At 43.1% G+C, this 21,731-nt stretch overlaps 1 protein-coding gene across 1 annotated transcript in view; it reads left to right on the plus strand.

Annotated features, from left to right (window-relative positions):
• Window positions 1-20,739, plus strand: part of pacrg (PARK2 co-regulated) — a 237,810-nt gene extending 217,071 nt beyond the window's left edge. Inside the window, exon 5 of the mRNA XM_076299775.1 lies at window positions 20,562-20,739. Within this exon, the coding sequence (XP_076155890.1) occupies window positions 20,562-20,722 (161 nt within the window). The 3' untranslated portion in view covers window positions 20,723-20,739. The remainder of the gene's footprint in view (window positions 1-20,561) is intronic.
• The last annotated feature ends 992 nt before the right edge of the window (window positions 20,740-21,731 follow it).

The following is a 21,731-nucleotide window of genomic DNA, read 5'->3' on the forward strand; positions in this document are numbered from 1 at the left end:
TAAGACTACATTAAGGAGAATATCAATAATAAACAATAATGTCAAATTAATTAACAGCCCAATTAAAATAAAACAACAACATTATATAAACCATAACACATAAGCGCTTAAACAACTAAGTATATGTTGAATAGAAATGTCTTTAGACCCCTCTTAAACGACCCAAATAATACATTCATGTTTGGTCTTGAATTAATACTTGTAATGTGGGCAACAGTCTGATCATGGTTTCATTACAATTTAATGTATCTGTGCATAGTTGTAGACTAAAAACTACACTGTAGCATAAAGTTATCATATCCACCTGGGCCACACCCATCCACCTCAGACAACAATGAGTCGGGGGTGACCCAAGTGAATGATAAAAGTGGAGGCTCTGGTCCTCCTGGGCTCTTCCTTTTTTCCCATCTCCTCTTTTTCCAGCTTGGTCTCTTCTTTTTTTCCATCTTGGATCTCTTCTCTGGGTCTCTCTCTTTTCCCCCTCTCTCTCCCTCTCCCTTTCTCTCTCTCCCTCTCTCTGTCTCTCTCTCTTTCTCTCTCCCCCTTTCCCTATCTCTGGGTTTGTATTGTTTTATCTAGTGTATCTGTTATCTCTAACTTGTCAAGTTTACCTCTGTGAATTGGTTAAGTTTCCTTTGTTACCATTTGTTACTTTGTTACAGTAGAACATATGAGTTTACTTTTACCTTCAACTGAAGTGATATTGGTTACATTTACCTTTAAGGCTTAATGCCAAATAAATTGTTCATTTGCCTACCAATCTATAACTTCAATTCTCATAGTGTGCCATGCCATTCTCCTTAATAGCTGATAAACTAGTTACTTGGTAATTGATTGGTGATACAAATTATTAATCAAATGGAGTCAGATTAACGAGTATGTAAGGGATAATGGACGACACGGTGGTCTGTTCACAGAAGTTAATGCACGGTCGAGGTTGTAAAACGGCCCCGATGCGAAGCGGAGGGCCGTTTAAACCTCGTAGTGCATTAACCCTTAGAACCCGATTGACGCAAAGTGCGTCAAAAAACACACCCTTTCTTCTCTGTTACATTGCTCCAGAACGGTTCATCGCAGCGAGATGAAACCTTTATTGCACGACAGAGCAGAAGTGGGGCTTTCCAACGAGACTACACACGTGTCTGTACGATCAAGTATGAAAATTAAAAAAAATCATGAAATTAAATCAAATTGCATCATATTTACAGTCTATACTTCTCTGCATTCACCTGCACACACATTACTCTAATTTGAATTACCCGCGAACCCGTGATCGCATCGATATGGCAAGCATATCAGATGAAAGAGGGGGCACAGGGCTATCCATTGGTACCATGTTTATCGATCCTTCTGGCTTATAAAATCAGATGAAGTGACTGCAAAATAATAACGTCATGTACACAAACCAATGCTGCACACTCATTACTCTCGTTTGAATTACTTGCGGACCCGTGATCGCATAGATATGCCACGCATGTCAGATGAAAGAGGAGACTCAGAGCTATCATTTGATACCAAGTACATCCTTCTGGGTTATAAAACAGACGAAGTGACAGCAAAATAATAACTTCATATAGCTGGACTTACCCCACGTTTTTGTCTCTATTGTGGCAAAGCATGTTTATAATCCAATGCTATCATGTGTTTCTCTATGACAAAGCATGTTCATATTCCGGTTTTGAGATCCTAGCAAATTCCTGCATGGCATCCAATTCAAGGCTCACATTGCATCCCAATTTGTTCAACAAATAAACACCTTTTTTGCCTTTACTTTGTTCATGGCAATGCAGTAAAGAGTTGATAATTATTATGACTGCATACACACAGGCACGCAGGCTAACACGCAACCTCGGGTCAAGTCAGGTCAGATCAGTTCGTGTCACAGATATGGAGCGCAGAAAGGTCATTTTTCATCACTAAATAAAAAATGGCATTTATTTCCGTAAATCACACAGCAAATATTTCTGTAAATTGCTCAGCCCCAGAGTATCCCTCCAACATGGCAATTATATTGCCCGATTCAGGACAGTCTGCCCTACACACACATGAAATGCATGTAGAGCTGTGAGCTTGCTGTGGTGAGATACATGTCGAAATATAAGAATTTTTATAATACACTTTTTATATTTTAATTCTTTAAAAATCAAAATAAAATCAATGCTAGTATTAATACATGAAATGATGGCAGATCTGAATAGCCTAAACTCTCCTGAAAAAAACAATGTATAATATATGTGTGTGGCACTTACAATGACCAGAATAAATCCTTATGAATAAAGGTAGTGAAAATGCCCTAAAAACAGCTTAGGGTTCTAAGGGTTAACTTCTGTGAACAGACCACCGTGGAGTCCATTATCCCGCTTATTCCACTGTTGCCACTTGCATTGTGTTCATTTCCTGTTACAATTTAAACGTTTTAATCGCTAAAACTGTCTTGTTTGTAGAACTAATTTCTTCCTACACATATCAACTAATTTCTCAACTCACAGGACAAACTGCCGTTACTAGTTCTAAATGGATGGTTGCTACGGCCAAAGGCCAGTCGTTAGTTCTATCTCTCCCGTTGTCAAGCGGGCGTATCCCAAGATTCTGATGAACTTTAGCTTTGAAACATCGCTATTTTACTTAGCCTGCTGTCATCCATCTAGCTAAAAGCCACCTCCGTCATATGCTACAAAGTTGCAATGTTCTGAACGTCTGCATTTTACAGCTCGGATGCAACGTGACAGTTCATTTAAACTTCACAACGAGTTTGGCGAATTAATATACAAGTGTGATACGGCCAAAAAATGGATCTACTTCATAGGTGTGCAGATAACATACGGTTAATGGTCGTTCTAAATTACGTAGGACAATAGGAAATTCAACCAAGCAGTGGAATAAGTAATAATATCATTGACATTTAACTCTTCACCCTATTTGTCCACAAAAGCTCTTTCAAGTGAGGATATAGCTCGATGTCTCTATGTTTCCGAGGCTATATATATATCATTTCTGAGCGTCTTACACTCTCTCTGCTCTTTCAGTAAGATGGTAGAGGCTTACTCTTTCTCAGTTCAATCCTATTCAAAAAAGCATTATAAGCATGACCATTCTGTCTCTCTATCTCAAATTCAAATTCAAAGTTGCTTTTTTAGCATGACTGTATGGGAACAGTGTTGCCAAAGCTATTGTTGATAGTAACATACAACAACATATAAAACAAATAATAATACAATAAATTAATACATAAGAAGATAAGATACGTAAGATCTCTCCCTCTCTATCTGTGTTTCTGTCTCGCTCTGGGAATAATGCAGGCTTCACTCATCTCAAAACTTGTATTCTGACAAATCTGCAGTCAGCAATGGTGCAGGAAGTTGCGTTTCTTGATGTTTATGTTTATATTTAAATGTATTATCAGACGCTTTTGTCCAAAACAACTCACATTACATTTTAAACAAGGACCAAACAAAACACACCAGAGTTACACCAGAGAGGTACCCCCCCCCCTTCAGTATCCCCAGAGAAATTCCACGCAGGGTTTCATTTTTGTTTGGGGGACAGGCTGCCCCCACTTTATTTGTTTCCAGTTTTCGGAGTCTGGGCTGCCTACAGAGACCGTTTTCTTTTACAGTGTACTCACAGAATGGGCATCTAGCAGTCTTGAGGAGATGTTTGCTGATTGTGACAAAAAATGTAATGGGCTTGAAATCGTGTACGATCTCTGCACCTTTTAATGGAAAAAGTGAAGAATGTTGTTGGATGTGTATGTGAGTGTGTTTGAAAGAGATAAGTATAAGTATAAGTATATATACTTTTTTGATCCCGTGAGGTCTCTGCATTTAACCCAATCAGTGAATTAGTGAAACACAAACAGCACACAGTGAACACACAGTGAGGTGAAGCACACACTAATCCCGGCGCAGTGAGCTGCCTGCTACAACGGCGGCGCTCGGGGAGCAGTGAGGGGTTAGGTGCCTTGCTCAAGGGCACTTCAGCCGCAGCTCACTGGTCGGGGCTCGAACCGGCAACCCTCCGGTTACAAGTCCAGAGTGCTAACCAGTGGGCCGTGTGTGTGTGTGTGTGTGTGTGTGTGTGTGTGTGTGTGTGTGTGTGTGTGTGTGTGTGTGTGTGTGTGTGTGTGTGTGTGTGTGTGTGTGTGTGTGTGTGTGTGTGTGTGTGTGTGTGTGTGTGTGTGTGTGTGTGTGTGTGTGTGTGTGTGTGTGTGTGTGTGTGTGTGTGTGTGTGTGTGTGTGTGTGTGTGTGTGTGTGTGTGTGTGTGTGTGTGTGTGTGTGTGTGTGTGTGTGTGTGTGTGTGTGTGTGTGTGTGCCTTTCTTATTTTTATGTATGTATGTAGTACAAATCTATGTGTGTGTGTTTGTTTGTGGGTGCATGAGCATCTGTACATGTCTGTGTGTATTTGTGTGTGAATGAGTGTCGTAGAGCAGAGTGGGTAGCTCTGCGGTAGCAAAAATCAAAGTGTGCTGCTTTAATGTACCAGAGATCACATTATCCACTCGAAGGCAGAGGACAAAAGTGTGTAGAGTAAAACATTTGCAGAGTTGTGATGCATTTATATGTTACTTTGCTATTGTAAATAGCAAACCTCTCGTGACTTATACCCCCTGTACACAATGCAAATGCTTTTGTTGTGGAGGTGAAGGATTAACAACAAAAACTATAGCAAAAACTATAAGAGCTATATCTACTGACAAGGTAATGTTTCACGATTCTCACAAGATTTGGCGGGGCACTGCTTTTGGAAGTTGCATGGCTGATTTTCTCGGTAGGAACTCGCTACGTCTATGCTGTATAGCTATGCTAGGTGAACGATTCGCCTATTACAAGTTTGTTTTCCCATCAAATTGGCTTCGTAAAGGTGAAAATCTTGCATAGTGTGCCTTTAACAGGTGTGATAATTCAAAATCCCCATGTTATTTTCCCATAGGAAAAATCTCAAGATACCGGATCTCCTTATATGGGCAAAGATGGTAGCTTTTTTGTAGGCGAACTTCAAAGGTCTATAGGCCTCACACAGAATGAGCTCATTATAAAAACAGCTATAATGTCATAGGAGACCCAGCAGTCCACACACACCACCTCCCACACACAGAAACACACACACTCACACAGCACACGTACGTACACACACACACCACTCCTAAAGCCACCTCCATATCATCAATGGGGTGCACTTCAGGGGCAAAGGATGTGTATGTGTTGGCGGGGGGGGGCATAATTGAAAGGATAATGGGGCTACGGGCATTAGTGGCTAACAGAGGACAGATTCATCAGTGCAGATGAGGCGGGTGACCGGCAAGCGGTCAGCAGTGAGGGTGACGAATGGGCCAATCGCTCGCTCCTTCACGCGCCCAGTGACGGGCTAATTGAAAAAAGAAATGAGCGTGCCGTAATTTGCCATTACGGGAGGAGAATAGGGACAAGGGGAGAAGAGAATGAGGAAAAACTAACCAACAGTAGCTAATAAACACTTTCCGCATCCATGAAACGAGCTGCTTTCTCCACCATCCGGGGTAGAGAGCTGGCCCTGGGTGAAGCAGCTTGTTTACGGCAGTTTTGGGGGTTGTGGTTGGAGGATGTGAAGGTGTGAAGTGACTGATGTTGTATATGGGGTGTGAATAGGCAGCTGTCCAAACAAGGACCAAACTGATGAACTACACTCCAATAAAAGGCTCTCTCTGGTATTGCTTAGTAAAGCCATTGTCGTGATGGAGCTAACATTTGAGTGAGGAAATGAGGCTGTGTGTGTGTGTGGGTGTGGGTGTGGGTGTGTATGTATGTGTATGTGTGGGTGTAGGTGTAGAATCAGCTTGTTCCAATGAAGCTTGTCACATTACTACGAATGAGCAAGCCCTCAGCTACATTTAACAGTAAAGCATTATTGTTAGTGTCGGGGGTAGCCTGATAAGGCTCAAGCAATGTTTCCGACACAGTTTTCGCCCTCCCGTCCACATTCAACCATCATAACAGCGTTTCCGAAGTGGAGCAATTTGGATCTGCTGGAGACCCCGAACTCATCATGCTCCGCAGCTGTATCGGACGAATGTGACGGTGTGTCAGTAGTGTGTTGCGGAACTATCTGAAAAGAGAGCCCATGTTCCCTTCCCTGATTCGTTGTGCTCGTTTCACGTGATGATGGCCATGCTGCTTTTTAAGAAGTAGGCTACATTTATTCATTTGACAGCCATACAGTGAATGGCAACAGATTATAGCCTATGCAATTTAAAGACACTGTAGTTATTATATAGCCTACTGTAATTGTGTATGTGACAAATAAATCCCTCTTGATCATTAGAAGCACTGTGTAGGCTATGTTCTATAATGTCCATCACATGAGGTAGGCTATTTTATTCGTTTGTCGTTCGTCGACAAAGCTACCTGGCTACCATTCCACTACAATAGACAATAGGCTCATGTAAAGAAGCAATCAACACATCAAAGAAATTAATTCCAAAGGCCAAGGGAACATATCTAAATGTCTAAGCTGATTTCGATGTTGCATGTTCTTTATACAACGACTAACATTAAAAAAAAAAAACATGTGAAAAGGATGTGGGCATGACGATAGCCTAATGCTGGAAACAGTGGCTGTGGACATGCAAACAAGCACCTACGATGTTAAAACTTTGAATGCTGCGCTGTTTTCGGAAGCTTTGGTTCAGAGTGCCAGCAATCTAGATCATTGTTGACGATATTTGTAGAGACACAGTGTATTCTGTGTTATAGCTATGGACACATACTTTGGCTCGTTTGAAAGGTGATACTTTAAGCTTTCATAAACTTTTATTTCTACATGCCTCTGTTCCTGAGAAATCCCAATCTAAACAGTGGCTAGTTTTCATCAAAATCCCTGTTTTGTTTTTCTAGAAATGGAGATATAGTGTCTTTTATGAAATATGCGCTGTTTGAGCCTGTCACTCTTCTGACACTTACATTTCGGTCAAAGAACTTGTGTCAGATAAATATAGTTTTTCTGTTCACAAAACCACCTTTCTACTGCTGTTGGGCTCCATAATTCCTCCTCCTCTTGGTCAGTAACGTCTGTGACGCTATCACCAACATATTCGCCACTCTGGCAAGGACGTGCCCTCTTGCAAACGTGACTCGGCCTATCACCCACTCCGCTCGGCCCGTGGTGGAGATGGAACTCCCTTCTCAGCACAGTGATCAGCTGATCAGTCACTCTTTGTAATGTTTTTAACCTGGCGTGTGGTGCCCTAGAGAGACCTGGCGAGACTGCCACCTAGTGATAAACCCACGAAAATCAATGGCCTGGTTTTTACCTTCGTGAATGCGTCACTGATTCGACCCAAAGCGGCATCAAAAGCCGAGTTATGATAAAATGTCCAGATTGTGCGTTTTCATGAGTTTTCAATCGTCATCTATTTCAGTTCTATTCATGATAGAGTTCCCAAAATCGCACATAAGGTGTGTTAGAGTGTCTATTTTCGTCATTTAAGAAAAAAGCTAAAGACGCAATATTGCGTTTTTGGCACTCAATACATGGGAACAAAAAACGGCATATTGCATTTTTGGCACTCAGAGGGCCAGATGTACGTACATTTGCGAACGTAACGTTATCAGCGCCATGGACAAACCGCAGACTGCGAATGCTGACAGACCCAAGTTTCTGTCGTATTTATCAATCGTTCAATCCTTGGTGTAAACTGCGCCTTTCTCTGCCTCTCTCCGCCCATAAACGCAATTTACGAACGTCCACAACTGAATGGCAGAGCCTACAAGCGCAGTTGAATGAAGTTAACTGATGACAACATTAAAAAGAATCAAACGTTTAGCGATCATGAAATAATACCATAGATGATAAGATGTCAACGAGCAGGGAGATAATGAAGATCAGTAGTTCTACTCAAACTACTTGTGAACGTAGGCTATGGAAAATTGGTCAAATCTAGCAAGTAGGAAAGTTTAAGTGAATGACGTGAAAGTGAAAGTAAGACATTCGAAAGGCCAGCGAAAGTTAATGTTGCTTTTGATAGTAGCCTACAGAGACTTGCAAAACTGGTGCTCTAAATAGCGATTCTGTTGTCTTTGAAAGGTTCTCTTATTGAAGCATTGAACTTCAATTTGGATTAACACCTGCTTTTACAAGGCGCAAATATTTAGGCGCAGAATAGACGTGCGCTTTCAGGAGCAGTCTTTGTACATACCGCGGAATACATAATAAGGCGCTTTTTACTCTTCCCCTCCCATCTTTTTACGCTAAACTCCCACTTTCCCCTGGATCCTCCCATGAATGCATATGCATGACATGACAATCGCAATCTGCCACTTTCAGCTCCCGCGACAGGCAGTTTGCGCTTTTACATCATTGCGGCCTGTTTGTACATACCTCGCAATGATTTTACACGCACGTTGCGAAACAAATACGCCTGAAGTGGGCGCAAAAGCGTTAGTACATCTGGCCCAGAGTGTTACAGATTATAATACTAGTCAAGTCAAGTCAACTTTTTTTATATCAGGTGTCGCCACCTGATGTCATAAAGTGGGTGGCGGCCATGTTGGAAGTATGCAAAAGAGAACATAATGTAAACCCTATTAGAAAGTCAGTGTCTGGTTTAGTATAACTTCTATAATAATACTTTCTTTGATCAAAAATGGTATGCTACTGTCATACTGCTCTATGGAGCACAGCTACCAGCAATAATTCTATACTCCCAAGATGGCGCACATTCAGAAATTCGCGCATCAAATTTATGACGTTGGTGGCGACACCTAAAAGCACATTTCATACACAGAGGTCATTCAGTGTGATTTACATAAACACAAGCAAACAGGAATAACTAATAAAAGCATAGAAGGGCAAAAGTCAAAGAAAAGTTTAAAAATATAAAAAATAAAATATAAAACACGCAAGGTAATAGTACATAAATGTTGGGGCAGCCATGGCCTACTGGTTAGGGCTTTGGGCTTGTAACCGAAGGGTTGCTGGTTTGCGTCCGGTTCGATCCCCTGTGGGCGGGGGAAGTGGTTGAGCACTGCTCTCCCATGCCCACATCCACGGCTGAAGTGCCCTTGAGCAAGGCATCTAACCCCTCCACTGCTCCCCGTGTGCCACTGTAACAGGCAGCTCACTGCTCCAGGTTAGTGTGTGCTTCACCTTACTGTGTGTGTGCTGTGTGTGTTTCACTAATTCTAAAAAACAACTTGAACTGTTGAATGATTATACTAGTCAAGCACTCAGTGAACAGCAGCACTCTATGGAGATTATTGAAGTAGTCCCAAACTGTGCGCACACACATATATTTCCTTTCAGGGCCAAAATGCCCGACTGCAGGGCTCGATAGTCCCCCTCATGGAGTATTAACAGCCAAAATAGTTAACACTCAGCACATTGTATCTACTCCTAAACTGATACAGTGTTTGTGGACGCGGATCGGATTTGATCCGAAAATCCGTGTCAAAACTGATTCGGTGTAGTGTGGCTGTAGCCTCAGTATGTGTGTGTGTGTCTGTGTCGAGATGCATGTTGGCACTGTGTCCAGTTGCAATATAGTTGAGAAAACTATGTGTGTCTGTGCCATTAGTGATGTTTAATATTTGGAAGTATGTGTGTGTGTGTGTATGTGTGTGTGTTAGAGGCATTCTGGCCCCCACCCTACCCCCAGCGATGAGCGGGTAATCCACCCCCCCCACACACACACTCCTTGGAGAGACTCTTTTATGAGAGGGACTGGTGCGACAGCGAGGACTGGTGTGAGGAGGCTGGGTGTTGGCACCCAGTTGACAGACCTTTTTAATTAGAGCCCTAGTGTGAAGGTATTCGCCTGTTGTTTCCTCCTCACCTACACACACACACACACACACACACACATACACACACACATACCTTCACTCTCTCTCTGTGTCTGTCTCTCTCTCTCTCTCTCTGTCTCTCTCTCAGATTCAGTTGTGCTCTGTTTATATACCATGTTTATATACAATGTGCATACACAAGGTTGACTAAAAAGAGGAATAAAAAATCATCTTTTGGAAATTGATCTTAATGCCTTAATTTAAATAATGAGGAAAAATCCAACCTCTAAGGACACTAATTTTCTTTGTGAATGAATAATCGTAAATAAATAAATGTTCTTCCTTAAAATACTGTGGCCATAAGTATACATACCCTTCCTGATAAAGTTCCCTTGGCCTTTGGAATTAAAAAAGGTACAGGTACTGGTACTGTACAGGGTGAGCGCAACTATACTATAGTATACTATAGGCGCTTTCATACCTATTTTGTTCCGAATTACGGGCTGAATCGATGCAGTTTTTCTCCATTGTCCCCTGGGATCGTTTGTGTTCACATGGAAGCATTTATATCGGAAAAAATTATATAACAATCCCATGTGAGATTAAACGTTGGTCTACAAAGAAACCCACGCACTTTTAAATTGTTCCCTGATTGGTCACATTTTACAGCTGAAGATACTATCCCGCAGTCACCTAACCCCACATTTAACGTGGGCTATTAAGAGCTCCATATGTGCGTGTGTGTGTGTGCGTCCAAAGTCTAGGCTTCTCCCACTCTCTCCTGTTTTCGCACATAACTCTGGTAAAGTTAGCCTAAGACATTTGCTTGAAATTCAAAACATAGGCTAGCTAGATATATACTCTGTTAAAAGTGGAATAAACTTGTAACCTAATGTGTAGGCCTACAGAAATGTAAGCACCAGCGAGTTGTTCCGCTACAACGGGCCGATTGCTTTCTCACTGGAAAGGAACCGCTCTAGAATTCGTTTGGAAAAGAGCTGAGACCACCTCCTTCAAGCGGTTTCGGTCCGTTTGTTTTGTTCCGAAACAGAGTGTGGTTGCTGCTTTCACATATACCCAATCAAACCGATCTTTGAGGAGAAGCACTCCACATTCCGATTCAAAGAGCCAGGCGTGAAAGTGCCCTTTCATTCATTTGGTTGACGCTTTATCAATAGTGACTTACGCCAGCTTACAAGGGCCAGTTTCCCCAGAGCAACTCAAGGTTAAGTGCCTTGCTCAAGGACCAGTGGTCGAATTTAACTTGTTGGCCTACTAGTCTAGACAATGTACTTTTATCCTACTGCCAGTCATACTTTTTCACCAGTGAAAATTAAACAATGCAAAGACAGAAAGCAACATGCTGCGTTAGCCTAATAGATGCATTAGTCATTCGGTTATTCTCTGATAAAAGAAAACACTTCATGCCATGTGTGAATTTGAACTTAAGCGCTCGGTTTGATGCAGAGCGGTATTTTATCTTGAGGCTATGTGATGTTGCCTATAAACTACATGTAACCTACAAAATGAACAGATCCCGTCACCATATCAATTATTCAGGGTTCCCACACAGAGTTGGTATATATCTGCTTATTAGCTTTTTTCATTTTCAATTTATTCATTTTCCGCTCTAAAGATGTAAAAGATTATTGTATGCTACGTGGCTGCTCTGAAATCATTTGTCGGTATTGTACCATTCATTATAGTAAGTCAGAGAAATTCAGATTATTTGTTAAAAAAAGTCAGGGAAAGATCATGGAGAGTGGGAACCCTGATTCTTATTTATCAATCAAACTAAGCTACATCGGAAGCAAAGACAAGAAGTTAGCATGATATGTAGCGTGAGATCTGTCAATTGCTTTTGTCTCACAGTAAATGCATGAGGCTTGACATGCAAGTTGGCTGACTTTTTGTAAATATCACCACATACTAGCTAGTAAATTAATTAGCCTGAGGCAAACGCTAGCTAGCAGCACGTTGCAGCAGGTGACTCGCAGGGCAAACAGAAGTGGTGTTGTGGCTGGCGTTGCAGTGTGTGCATGTTTGCGTCGGTGTGTGCATGTGTCTGTCTGTCCCGCAATGCTCTGACATGAGGAGCAGGAGAGCTTCACCAACTATATTAACTATTTTGATACAAACGTTCACCCGCCATGTGGCCACTTGGCGAGTGCTAATCTCGAGCCATGTCAAGGACACAACAGTGACAGCCTGGAATTGAACCCTCAACTTTTCTGGCTACTGCTTGCTACCCCAGCTAGCCACTATGCTACCACAGGATGTGTGTGTGTGTATAAGAACCAGATGTGTTTGCTCTATGAGGTCACACCCTTTGACGGACTCCGGGGTGTGCGAAACATCTGCTTCTGAGTACAAGGTCATCTCTTCACACACACAAAGAGAGAGAGAGACTGAATCAGCATGCTGAGGTGTTTCCCTCTCTGGGACCATGTCTATGTGTGTGTGCTCTAGGCAGCACTGACCTCTCAGTCCAGCCCGTTTTGCTCTTTCGGTGTGTTTGCTAATCTACTTCTGGAATCTGCAAGCTCATTTCATAACCAGCTCCACTGGTTGCTCAATACCACTGGGAGCTTGTGTCTGTGTTTGTGTGTGTGTCTGAAAGAGAGAGAGAGAAGGAAAGAACCGTAAAGGAATAACTGGGTAAACTTCCCTGAAGGCTGCCTAAAGAACGCTGCACAGCTGCATTCCTCACAGGCTCATTGTGTGTGTGTGTGCGTGTGTTTGATAAGAGAGACATGCGTGGCTGGTCACCAGGTGACCTTTGACCTGTTTCAGCAGGCTGTTCTCACTCTCCTTCCCCGGTGTCATGGCTGACCAGTGTGTGTGTGTGTGTGTGTGTGTGTGACAGAGAGAGTGAGACAAAGTCAGGGATTTTGCTGTTTTGAATGACTGATCTGTACACAGTAGTGTTTATATGGGATGTGCTGTTTTCTGAGGACAGATTTGTGCAAAGCATTGTGTCTGTGTGTGTGCTGTCCACTAGACAGTTCTGATGTGGTGTGTGGAGTGAGCAGTGTGTTAAGAGAGGAGAGGGCAAAGGAGGCCAGGACAAACCTGTCAGCCTCACTCTGACAAGGGCACACGTGCACGCGCGCACCCACACAAACACACACACACACACACACACACCTGTGTGTGTCTGACAAATTCAGACATGTCCTCCGCAGTATATGCGGATCTTGGTCAAATGAAGGTCTGACCCTTCGGGTGATTTTGATATGATGTTAACATGCTGACATTATGTGGTCATATGTGTGAACGACACCAACGCACATTAACGGAATCTCTGTGTGGTTGAACATGGTTGAACACAAACATGAACAGAATCTCTGCATGTTCTTCGCTTCGTTCAGACATGACAGAACATGCAGACTTACACCTAGGTCTGAAAGCAGCTAGAAAGAGGTGAGATGTGTTTGTTTGTGTGTATGTGTGTGTGTGTGTTTGTGTTGCGTGTGCCTGTGTGTGTGTGTGTGTGTGTGTGTGTGTGTCGCATGTTTGTCTGTGTGTGTCGCGCATGTGTGTCTGTGTGTGCGTGTGCGTGTGTGTGCGTGTGTCTGACAGGGAAAGAAAGAGAGATCATGTGTGTGTGTGTGTGTGTGTGTGTGTGTGTGTGATGGAAGAGTAAAGAGGCCTTGTTGCCACGGGCAGTACAGGAAGGACGCAGCTGTTGCCCCTGTCCCTGAGTCTCCACTGAGATCACAGGAGGAGTGGAGCAGCGTGACAGACCTCAACAGGCGCTGCTGACAGGTGGAGCTGTGTGGGGCTGTGTACTCTTCACTGACGCCTGAGCAGACATAACAAGCAATTCCTAAGGTCTCACATCAGCCTCCTGTGTTCAGAACTAGTTGCCTGGGATAACAACACCCAAATTCACCTCATGATTACTTCCTACTTAGCCACTATTGGTGCAAGCCAAGGCTTTTTCTAACACCACTGGCAGTAAGGCAACAATGTCTTTGACCTCAATGTTTAGTTTTACACATTCTTCTTACTCTAGCTCAAAATGTTTGATGTTTGCTAGTGTTAGTACTACTATTTACAGTATATTGTGTCATCTAGCCCCAGCACTGCTTTGATTGCTGTGACTATATTTCAGACAAGTTCACTTCAGCATCATCAAACTTAGACACAATTGATTGGTGGGCGCCTTGGAATGAGCTTGGACCAATAGGCACGCAGAACCAGGCCATAGGGCTAGGAGAGAGAAAGACAGCAACAAGAGAGAGAAAACAATTGTGTTGAAAGAGAGTGAAAATACTGAGGGTAGCATCCCTTCTGAAGACATAAGCATTTTTCTAAAAGCAGAAATCAGCCCTCTGTCTTCCGTCTCTTCATGGGTAAGTGTATCTGTCTCCAATTCCACACTCACCGGGACACTGCTGTCTGGTATGGCCTCTTATTCCAGACTCAGGCATGGCTCCTTTCCCTCTGCCTCCAGCAAGGCAGGAAGAATGAGACAAAAAATGCTATTAAAGTCCTTCCTCCATTCCTCTGTGTACATGTGTGTGTGTGTGTGTGTATGTGTGTGTGTGTGTGTGTGTGTGTCTGAGGTGAGATACCTGTGGGTGTCTGACTGATTTTACTTCACAGTGACCTAGTCACTCTCCATGATCAAACTCAATCCTCACTCTCACACGCACACACACACAAACACACATACACACATTATTCACACACAGAGTGAGACAGTGGCATCAGACAGGCATACTACGAACAAACCTTTGCAACACTGGTCCCAAGGCACATGTTTCACAGCTGCTGAGAACGGTTGAAAGAAAGGCCTCTCTTCTCATACACTCTCACACAAAGACACACACATCACACAACGCACACATTCTCCCAACAACAGTTTGTGAGTATGTAGGCCAGGGCTGATATGGCTCTGGTGTGCCAGGATGCTTAATCTCTCTCTCTCTTTCACTCTTCAGTGTTGCATCTGGCTGTGTTTGTGTTTTTAGTCTCATCTCAGGAGTGTATTCATTATTACTGAGATGAAAGTTTGCTGCTCCTGTGTCTGTCAGCACCCAAACAAAAGGCTTGTTCTCTTTCTTTCTTTCTCTCTCTCTCTCTCTCTCTCTCTCTTTCTTTCAGTCTGTGTGTTTTCTTCTCCTGAACATCCCTCTGTGTTTGTATGTGTGTTTGTGTGTGTCTGTGTGCGTGTGTTCCTGAACATCCCTGTCCCTGTCTGAGTCACAGCCCAAACAACACTAAAAACAAATGTGAGCTTTCATCAGGGCTGCTCTCGGTTATTACAACTGATGTGGAACATATTCTAAACACATCCTACATTAGAGCATATTCTCTCTCTCTCACACACACACACACACATACACACACACACACATACACACACACAAAGCCCTGCTGGAATAGACAACAGGGGCCGGTTGCACTAACTGGTCTTTGCTACGCCTGGTCCTAACTGCTATGTTGGTCTTTGTTAAGAATTCAGAATTGAATCTTCAGAATTGAACTTACGTCGGTTACACCAACTGCACATATGCCTAGGCTCCTAAGCTTAACTAGGCCCGGTCTTAGCGATGCGCGTTCATGTGGATGCCTACGGAACAATGACAACAACCATTAACTTGCCTGTTGCAATGATTCTTTGCCATCTGTTAGGGCGACCAATATTTTCTTCCTGTGAACTACCTACCTACATTACTGGTACATTTTAGAACAGTAGAGCTACATGAACTTATTACAGTGCATGAAAATTTCTGTTATCAGAAGTCTTCTTATTATTATTCTCCTAACCAAAATGTCTGCGTCTAATTCAGCTTCAGCCGTTTAATGTAGAAACTTCGTTCAAACTCTGTAACGTAGCTCTTGAAACAGGTTTTTTTTGGGGGCAGCCGTGGCCTACTGGTTAGCACTTCGGACCTGTAACCAGAGGGTTGCCGGTTCAAACCCCGACCAGTAGGCACGGCTGAAGTGCCCTTGAGCAAGGCACCTAACCCCTTACTGCTCCCCGAGCGCCGCTGTTGATGCAGGCAGCTCACTGCACCGGGATTAAGTGTACTACATAATCGCTGTACCCGACCGGTAGCGCGACAATGTGACGTAAAAATTGCGTCATTTCCTCTGTCGCACAAGAAATTTCAGCCTCGCGCAGGCAGGTTGTGCACAGGAGATTTTATTCAGATGCGCGCGACAAGCAGGATGAGCTTGAAGCCAAGATCAGGGAGCATGCGTGCCTCTATACAGACATCAACCACATTCAGGCATTTCATATAGCTTAGCCCACATCTTAAATAAACATGTTTGAATAGTCAGTTTGAAAAGAGAGGGAAATTAACCTGGCTAGGTTACCAGTGAGAGTTCGTGATTTTTAAATAGTTTGCTGGATAAGTTAATGAAGCTACCGGAGAGAGGGAATTAAGATGAAAGACCTAGGACCCAGGGACATGCCAATAATCCAGCAAACGGTAACAAAGATATTTATTTTCAACCAAAGGATATCTAAGACCTGAAAAAAAATCTCTTTCCACCAAGGAAATTACACAAACTCATCTCTCAGCACCAGCCAGCTAGCTAAAATTTCCCTCGGGATGAATAAATATCTATCTATATCTATCTATCTATCTAGCTGCACACACCTTGGAAACTAGATGGTAATGATGGTAGTTGTGAATAGCAGCAACCAAAGTCTGAAGTATCATCACAGAGGGTAGTTTTTTAGTAGTAGGGTAGTGACATTGAGGCCAATGCCAATTCAGGCAACTAGTGTCGCGACCACGACGCACGAGTATAAATGGTTATGGCGCTCCCGTGACGTCACATTGTCGCGCTACCGGTCGGGAGTGGCGAGTATGTGGGACGCTTTAGTGTGTGCTTCACCACACTGTGTGTACACTGTGTGCTGTGTGTGTTTCACTAATTCACGGATTGGGATAAATGCAGAGACCAAATTTCCCTCACGGGATCAAAAGAGTATATACTTATACTTATACAATGTGTTGAACTTGGCAACTATTTCAACGTAATACACCTGTTTAGAAATCATTTGGATGTTTAAATGACCTGTTCCAGTGAAAATGGTGACTTTTCCCGCTGCCCCTAGCGTCCCCAGGCGGAAAACCAACCTTGCAACATTGAGACTACCGTCCCGGAAAGAGTAGAGCTAGCTAGTGAGAAACAAGAAACTCGTTTTAAATCGTGTTTCTTACCTTGTAACATCCACATTGTCTGCCGAACTTATGCTAACCGTTTTGTAAACAAATCCATGTGCTTTATCGTTACCTTTTTCCACAGTTTGAAATAGCATAATGCACAATTTCTCCAGCAGAGGGGGAAATCCTGCCAAGTTTCCCTTTAACAAAAAACTAGAAAATTTTATTTCGAGGAAAATACCAGTGCATGATAATGCAAAACATATATTAACATAAAATGCAAAACAAACTTATTTGAAAACAGTTGTGGGCAGAGGAAACAGTTGGTGGGAGTCATAGTTGATGACAACTGACAGTTGGAATGGCTGAACAGTTAAATAGTTGAGTAGTTTAAATGGTTAAATTATTTAATAGTGAATTATAGTAGTGAGGACTTTTATTTTGAAACAATAAGATACAATAAAATACAGTTGCTGTTTTTTTTATCTGTGAATGATACCGACAAAGCCATATAATTATTGCCTGGCTGGGATAGTCATGTGTGTAGCTAAAACGATTGCTAGCGTGCAAACAGCCAACCATGAGAATGTTAGCAGTGTAGTTTGCACTGTAAATGACTATGAGAAGTGCTTAAATTTTGACCTTACGCCTGCTATCATAAATGTACCAATTTCCGCCCCTTTCTTTTGAAAATTCGAAAACAAAGATGTTTTTTAATAATTCCAAATAATATTTGATTGATGAACCTGTAGATTTGAACAAAATCTGGTTTGGTTCTTAACGGGAGCTTTTACTGCCTAAAATATCCAATTTTGTTTACCGTGCTCGGAGTTTGGTGCTAAGCTGGTGGGTGCCCTATTTCCGCCCACTCACTCGGCACAATGGTTAGACTGAGAATTTTCGTCACAAAATCAAAATTCTGCTTGAGCGGTTTTGTACATGCAGCCTTACAACACTGTTTACAGCTCTTTGAGTCACTGCACAATGTCATTTTTGGTACAGAGATAATTTAGATACCCTTATGGGGTGGGTGCTTGCATTTCTTTAGGAATACACCGTCTTGGTTTGTATAGAAATAAAATTAATATCAAGTGACACATACGCGTAAAACGGCTTAGGTAAAATAGGTAACTTTCCGATACCTATTAGTCGTAAGATTTACACCCAGTCTTAGCGAGAGAAAGACTTAAGCCTAGAGGGTGCATCTATCAGGTTGGACCGTTGAGAACGCTGAGTTAAGAACGTTGTAGCTTAAGACCAGGCGTAAGCCCTGTTGGTGCAACCGGCCTCAGTGTTAAAGATTTTTCTGCCCTACTGGTCATGTTCTAGTCAAGTGTGGGCCAGGCATACACTATTTTCTAATTCTATCTCACTCCCATCTGGCCCTATCATGCAGACCAGTGTGTGTGCTGCTGCGCTAAAAGCTAACAGCCTTTCTTTCTGAGCGGCAGGTTGCATATTGAATGTTTCCTGTGTTAAATATTGATCAGGTAATAGCACAAAGCAAATCTGGCCCAGGGGTCTTGCCAGGACACACAGTGAAGGTTCTATTTTAAGAGAGACAGTTGCCTTCTTAAATTTGGTGTAACTGCACTGCTCACAAAGTTATGTTTACGGCATCGCCCGTAAAGCGGGTTAACTATGGTAGTGTGGGAGAGACAGAGTTACCGTTTTCAGCAAGATTCTGTCAATAAGGCGAAGGTTGTGCCTTCAACAAATCACAGCACTGGGTGGGATAGGGGGTGGAATGGGTCAGGACTGAAGCTGGAATGTGACGCTCTTGTCTTACACCCCCACACACTAGCCATAAAACTCTATCACACCAGCTGCACTGCGACACACACACACACACACACACACACACACACACACACACACACACACAGGCTCTGATTCAAATGGGAAGAACTGCTGCCTTTTAAGAAAGAAGCAAGGCAACAATTGCTGTTCTGAACCGATCACATCTTTTCACGCCTTCTAAGATACCTTCCAACTACCCCTAAGACAGTTGTTTTTGAAGGCAGCTGCGATGTATCCTCTATGCTGCCTATTACCCACAAATAGTGGCAACTCCCTCAAACTGCTGTGAAAAGTTTACACAATGGAGGATGAAACTCTTCTTACAGCTCCATTTTTTTGCTTAGATTTTTCAAAATCTAGCAAGAAATAAACACTGCACTATCTGATTATTTCATTGTTGTAATCATTGATAGTGTCTGGTGTGATTTATGTGCCATCTGTCAGCCAACTTTTTAACGTTTGTCTGCTATCTTATGTAATCTAGTTTGACGTTATTGTTGTGTGCTAACGTCATACCATAGTGTCAACGTTATCTTAAAAGATCGTTTGAAACCATCGTTCTTAAAGATGCCTTAACTCCAAAGTAAAATCTTTATATTACGCCAGCAAGGCAAAAGAGCAGATGCCTTCCATTTAGAACACACCCATAGTCTGGTGAACACAAGGAAATCTCTCTGTGGGCTGGGAAACAGGGATGGAAGTTTGAAACTCTGTGACAGCTGGAGAGCACATGAGGTTAGAATCAAGCATTAAGTCTGTGTGTGTTTAGGATGCGTTGTCTGTCTGTGTGTGTGTGTGTGTGTGTGTGTGTGTGACTCAGAGGGCACAAGCAGGCCATAGTGTGCTGTGAGAGACTTGCCACTTACAGACTGGTTCCTATCCATGTGGCTGGCATCCTTTCTGTATAATGAGCAGCCTGGAGAAAGAGAGATAGAGAGAGATGAGAGATAAAACAGACAGGGGGAGGGGGGGAAACAGAGAAATTGAAACCAAGGGTGGTATGAACAGAGAGGATGAGGAAGAGAAAGAGTGAGAACGATAGAGAGAGAGACTTTGGAGTTGTCTTATTCAGCTTTAATTGGGCTGGTGAACGCAGGGCGCAGGGTCCCCCTTGAAGTGCAGTGGAGGAGCAGCAGGCTTATTTCTGCTCAGCAGCCACCGAGACTCATACGGGGACCACTACCCAGGTGGACCCAGGAGAGAGAGAGAGCAGCTTAGGTCAGAGGGTGCCCCTCTCTGCCCACTGTCTACACACCCTGAATAACTAATCAAATGTCAGCCACATCAACAGACACACACACAGCTACAGGTCCAACTTACCACACCAGCCCAGGCCAGTGGACCTGGACCATTACAGTGTGTGTGTGTTTGTGTGTTTGTGTGTGTGTGTGTGTGTGTCTGTTGTCTGTTGACTGAGGTGAGAGTATAGCACTCTGGCTGTTTGGATGGTCTACTAGCCAGGCTGCTGTACCCAGACCAGGCCAGACCAACCTGAACTGAGCTTTCGATGGGCTTGAGAGCTTGACTTGGTAGGACTGTAGGCTAGCTGCAGCAGGGCTGGCTTTGCCTTAGATTGGTTGTCATTGATCTCTTTCTGGTATCCCGATGCATTTCCAATTCCTCTTTTCCCACAGTTGCATTGCATTGTTGTGATCTGCCAAACTACATAATATGGTTGGTCTACAAAGGTAAACAAAAGAAACATATTGCTCATTCACATAAATCTTCCCTCACAGCCTCATGTGCAGTGGAATATCCCCCACTTCAGTGATCTCAGCAGTGACGTATGGTACTTTAATGCTTCATTGAAAAGCTGAGTCAAGAATTAAATGGTGTAATTGATGTCCCCCCCCCCCTCCATCTGTCTGCAGTAAACTCGGGCGATGGCATCGACTACAGCCAGCAGAAGAGAGAGAACATCGGCGACCTGATCCAGGAGACTCTGGAGGTGTTTGAGCGTTATGGCGGCGAAGATGCCTTCATCAACATCAAATACATGGTGCCCACCTATGAGTCCTGCCTGCTCAACTAAACCTACCCCCCCCCCCCCCCCACACACACACACACACACACACACACACACACACACACATACACACACACATAAACACACACACACATAAACACACACATACATATAAACACACACACGCACACACACACACACACACCTCCATCTCCACGGACTGAAGGCTCAAAGCCATGACTCATTGTACTCATTCTCACAAGAGTGTCATATAACCTATGGATTATTAAACCATATACTGCTCACATTTTTCTTTTTTATTTCTACACTGTTATCTGTCTTTTTATACCACTCACAGTAAGCGCTTTCAGATATAACCTCCGGAGTATATGAGGAGGTTTGTCAAACGGAGGTCCTACCCTTCGGATGATTCAGATATGATGCTAAACTGCGGACCTAATACTGACCTTACACGGACGTATGTGTGAACGACATACACGCACATTACAGAATCTCCGTGTGGTTGTCGAGTGAGGGGTGGGGGCTTGTAGAGTTCACAAGATGCTGAGACATGACGCAGATTATATGCGGCCGCTGCCTGTCACAGCTGCTTCTTGTTTACAAAATATAGCCTCTCATTATGTAGGCTAAAGAAGAAGAAATCTATTGTGCAAAGGCTAATACTTGAAGTAGGCTAGTCACGTAAGTGGGCACTTGAAATTGACCTAGCCTACAGTATTTGTATGTGTGCTTCAAATAAACACATTTATCTGTTTTCAACGTTATGTACCAGAATTAGCTAGGCTATAGAACCCCAAATCTGGTTTGCGTTGGAGAGAGAGAGCATGCACAAACTTTATGGTAGGCTACCAGCCAATTCAGTAGGCTAACTCAAGACTTCAAGATCATACAACGTTTTTAAGCAACAAACAAAATACTAACATTAATAACAGTGAAGTTGTTCGTTTTTTCATGGTTTATTTTTTCCAAAAGCATCCTCTCCCCATGTGTAGCATTTACGTAAGGAGCTTGGAACAAAGTTGGGTTTTCTTCGTTTTCATTTTCTCTAGGCATA

The sequence above is a fragment of the Alosa pseudoharengus genome, unplaced genomic scaffold, assembly GCF_046254945.1.
Source record: "Alosa pseudoharengus isolate Yale_2024_CS ecotype anadromous, Long Island Sound unplaced genomic scaffold, YU_APseudo_1.1 YU_APseudo_1.1_scf_22, whole genome shotgun sequence".
NCBI classification, from domain to species: Eukaryota; Metazoa; Chordata; class Actinopteri; order Clupeiformes; family Clupeidae; genus Alosa; species Alosa pseudoharengus.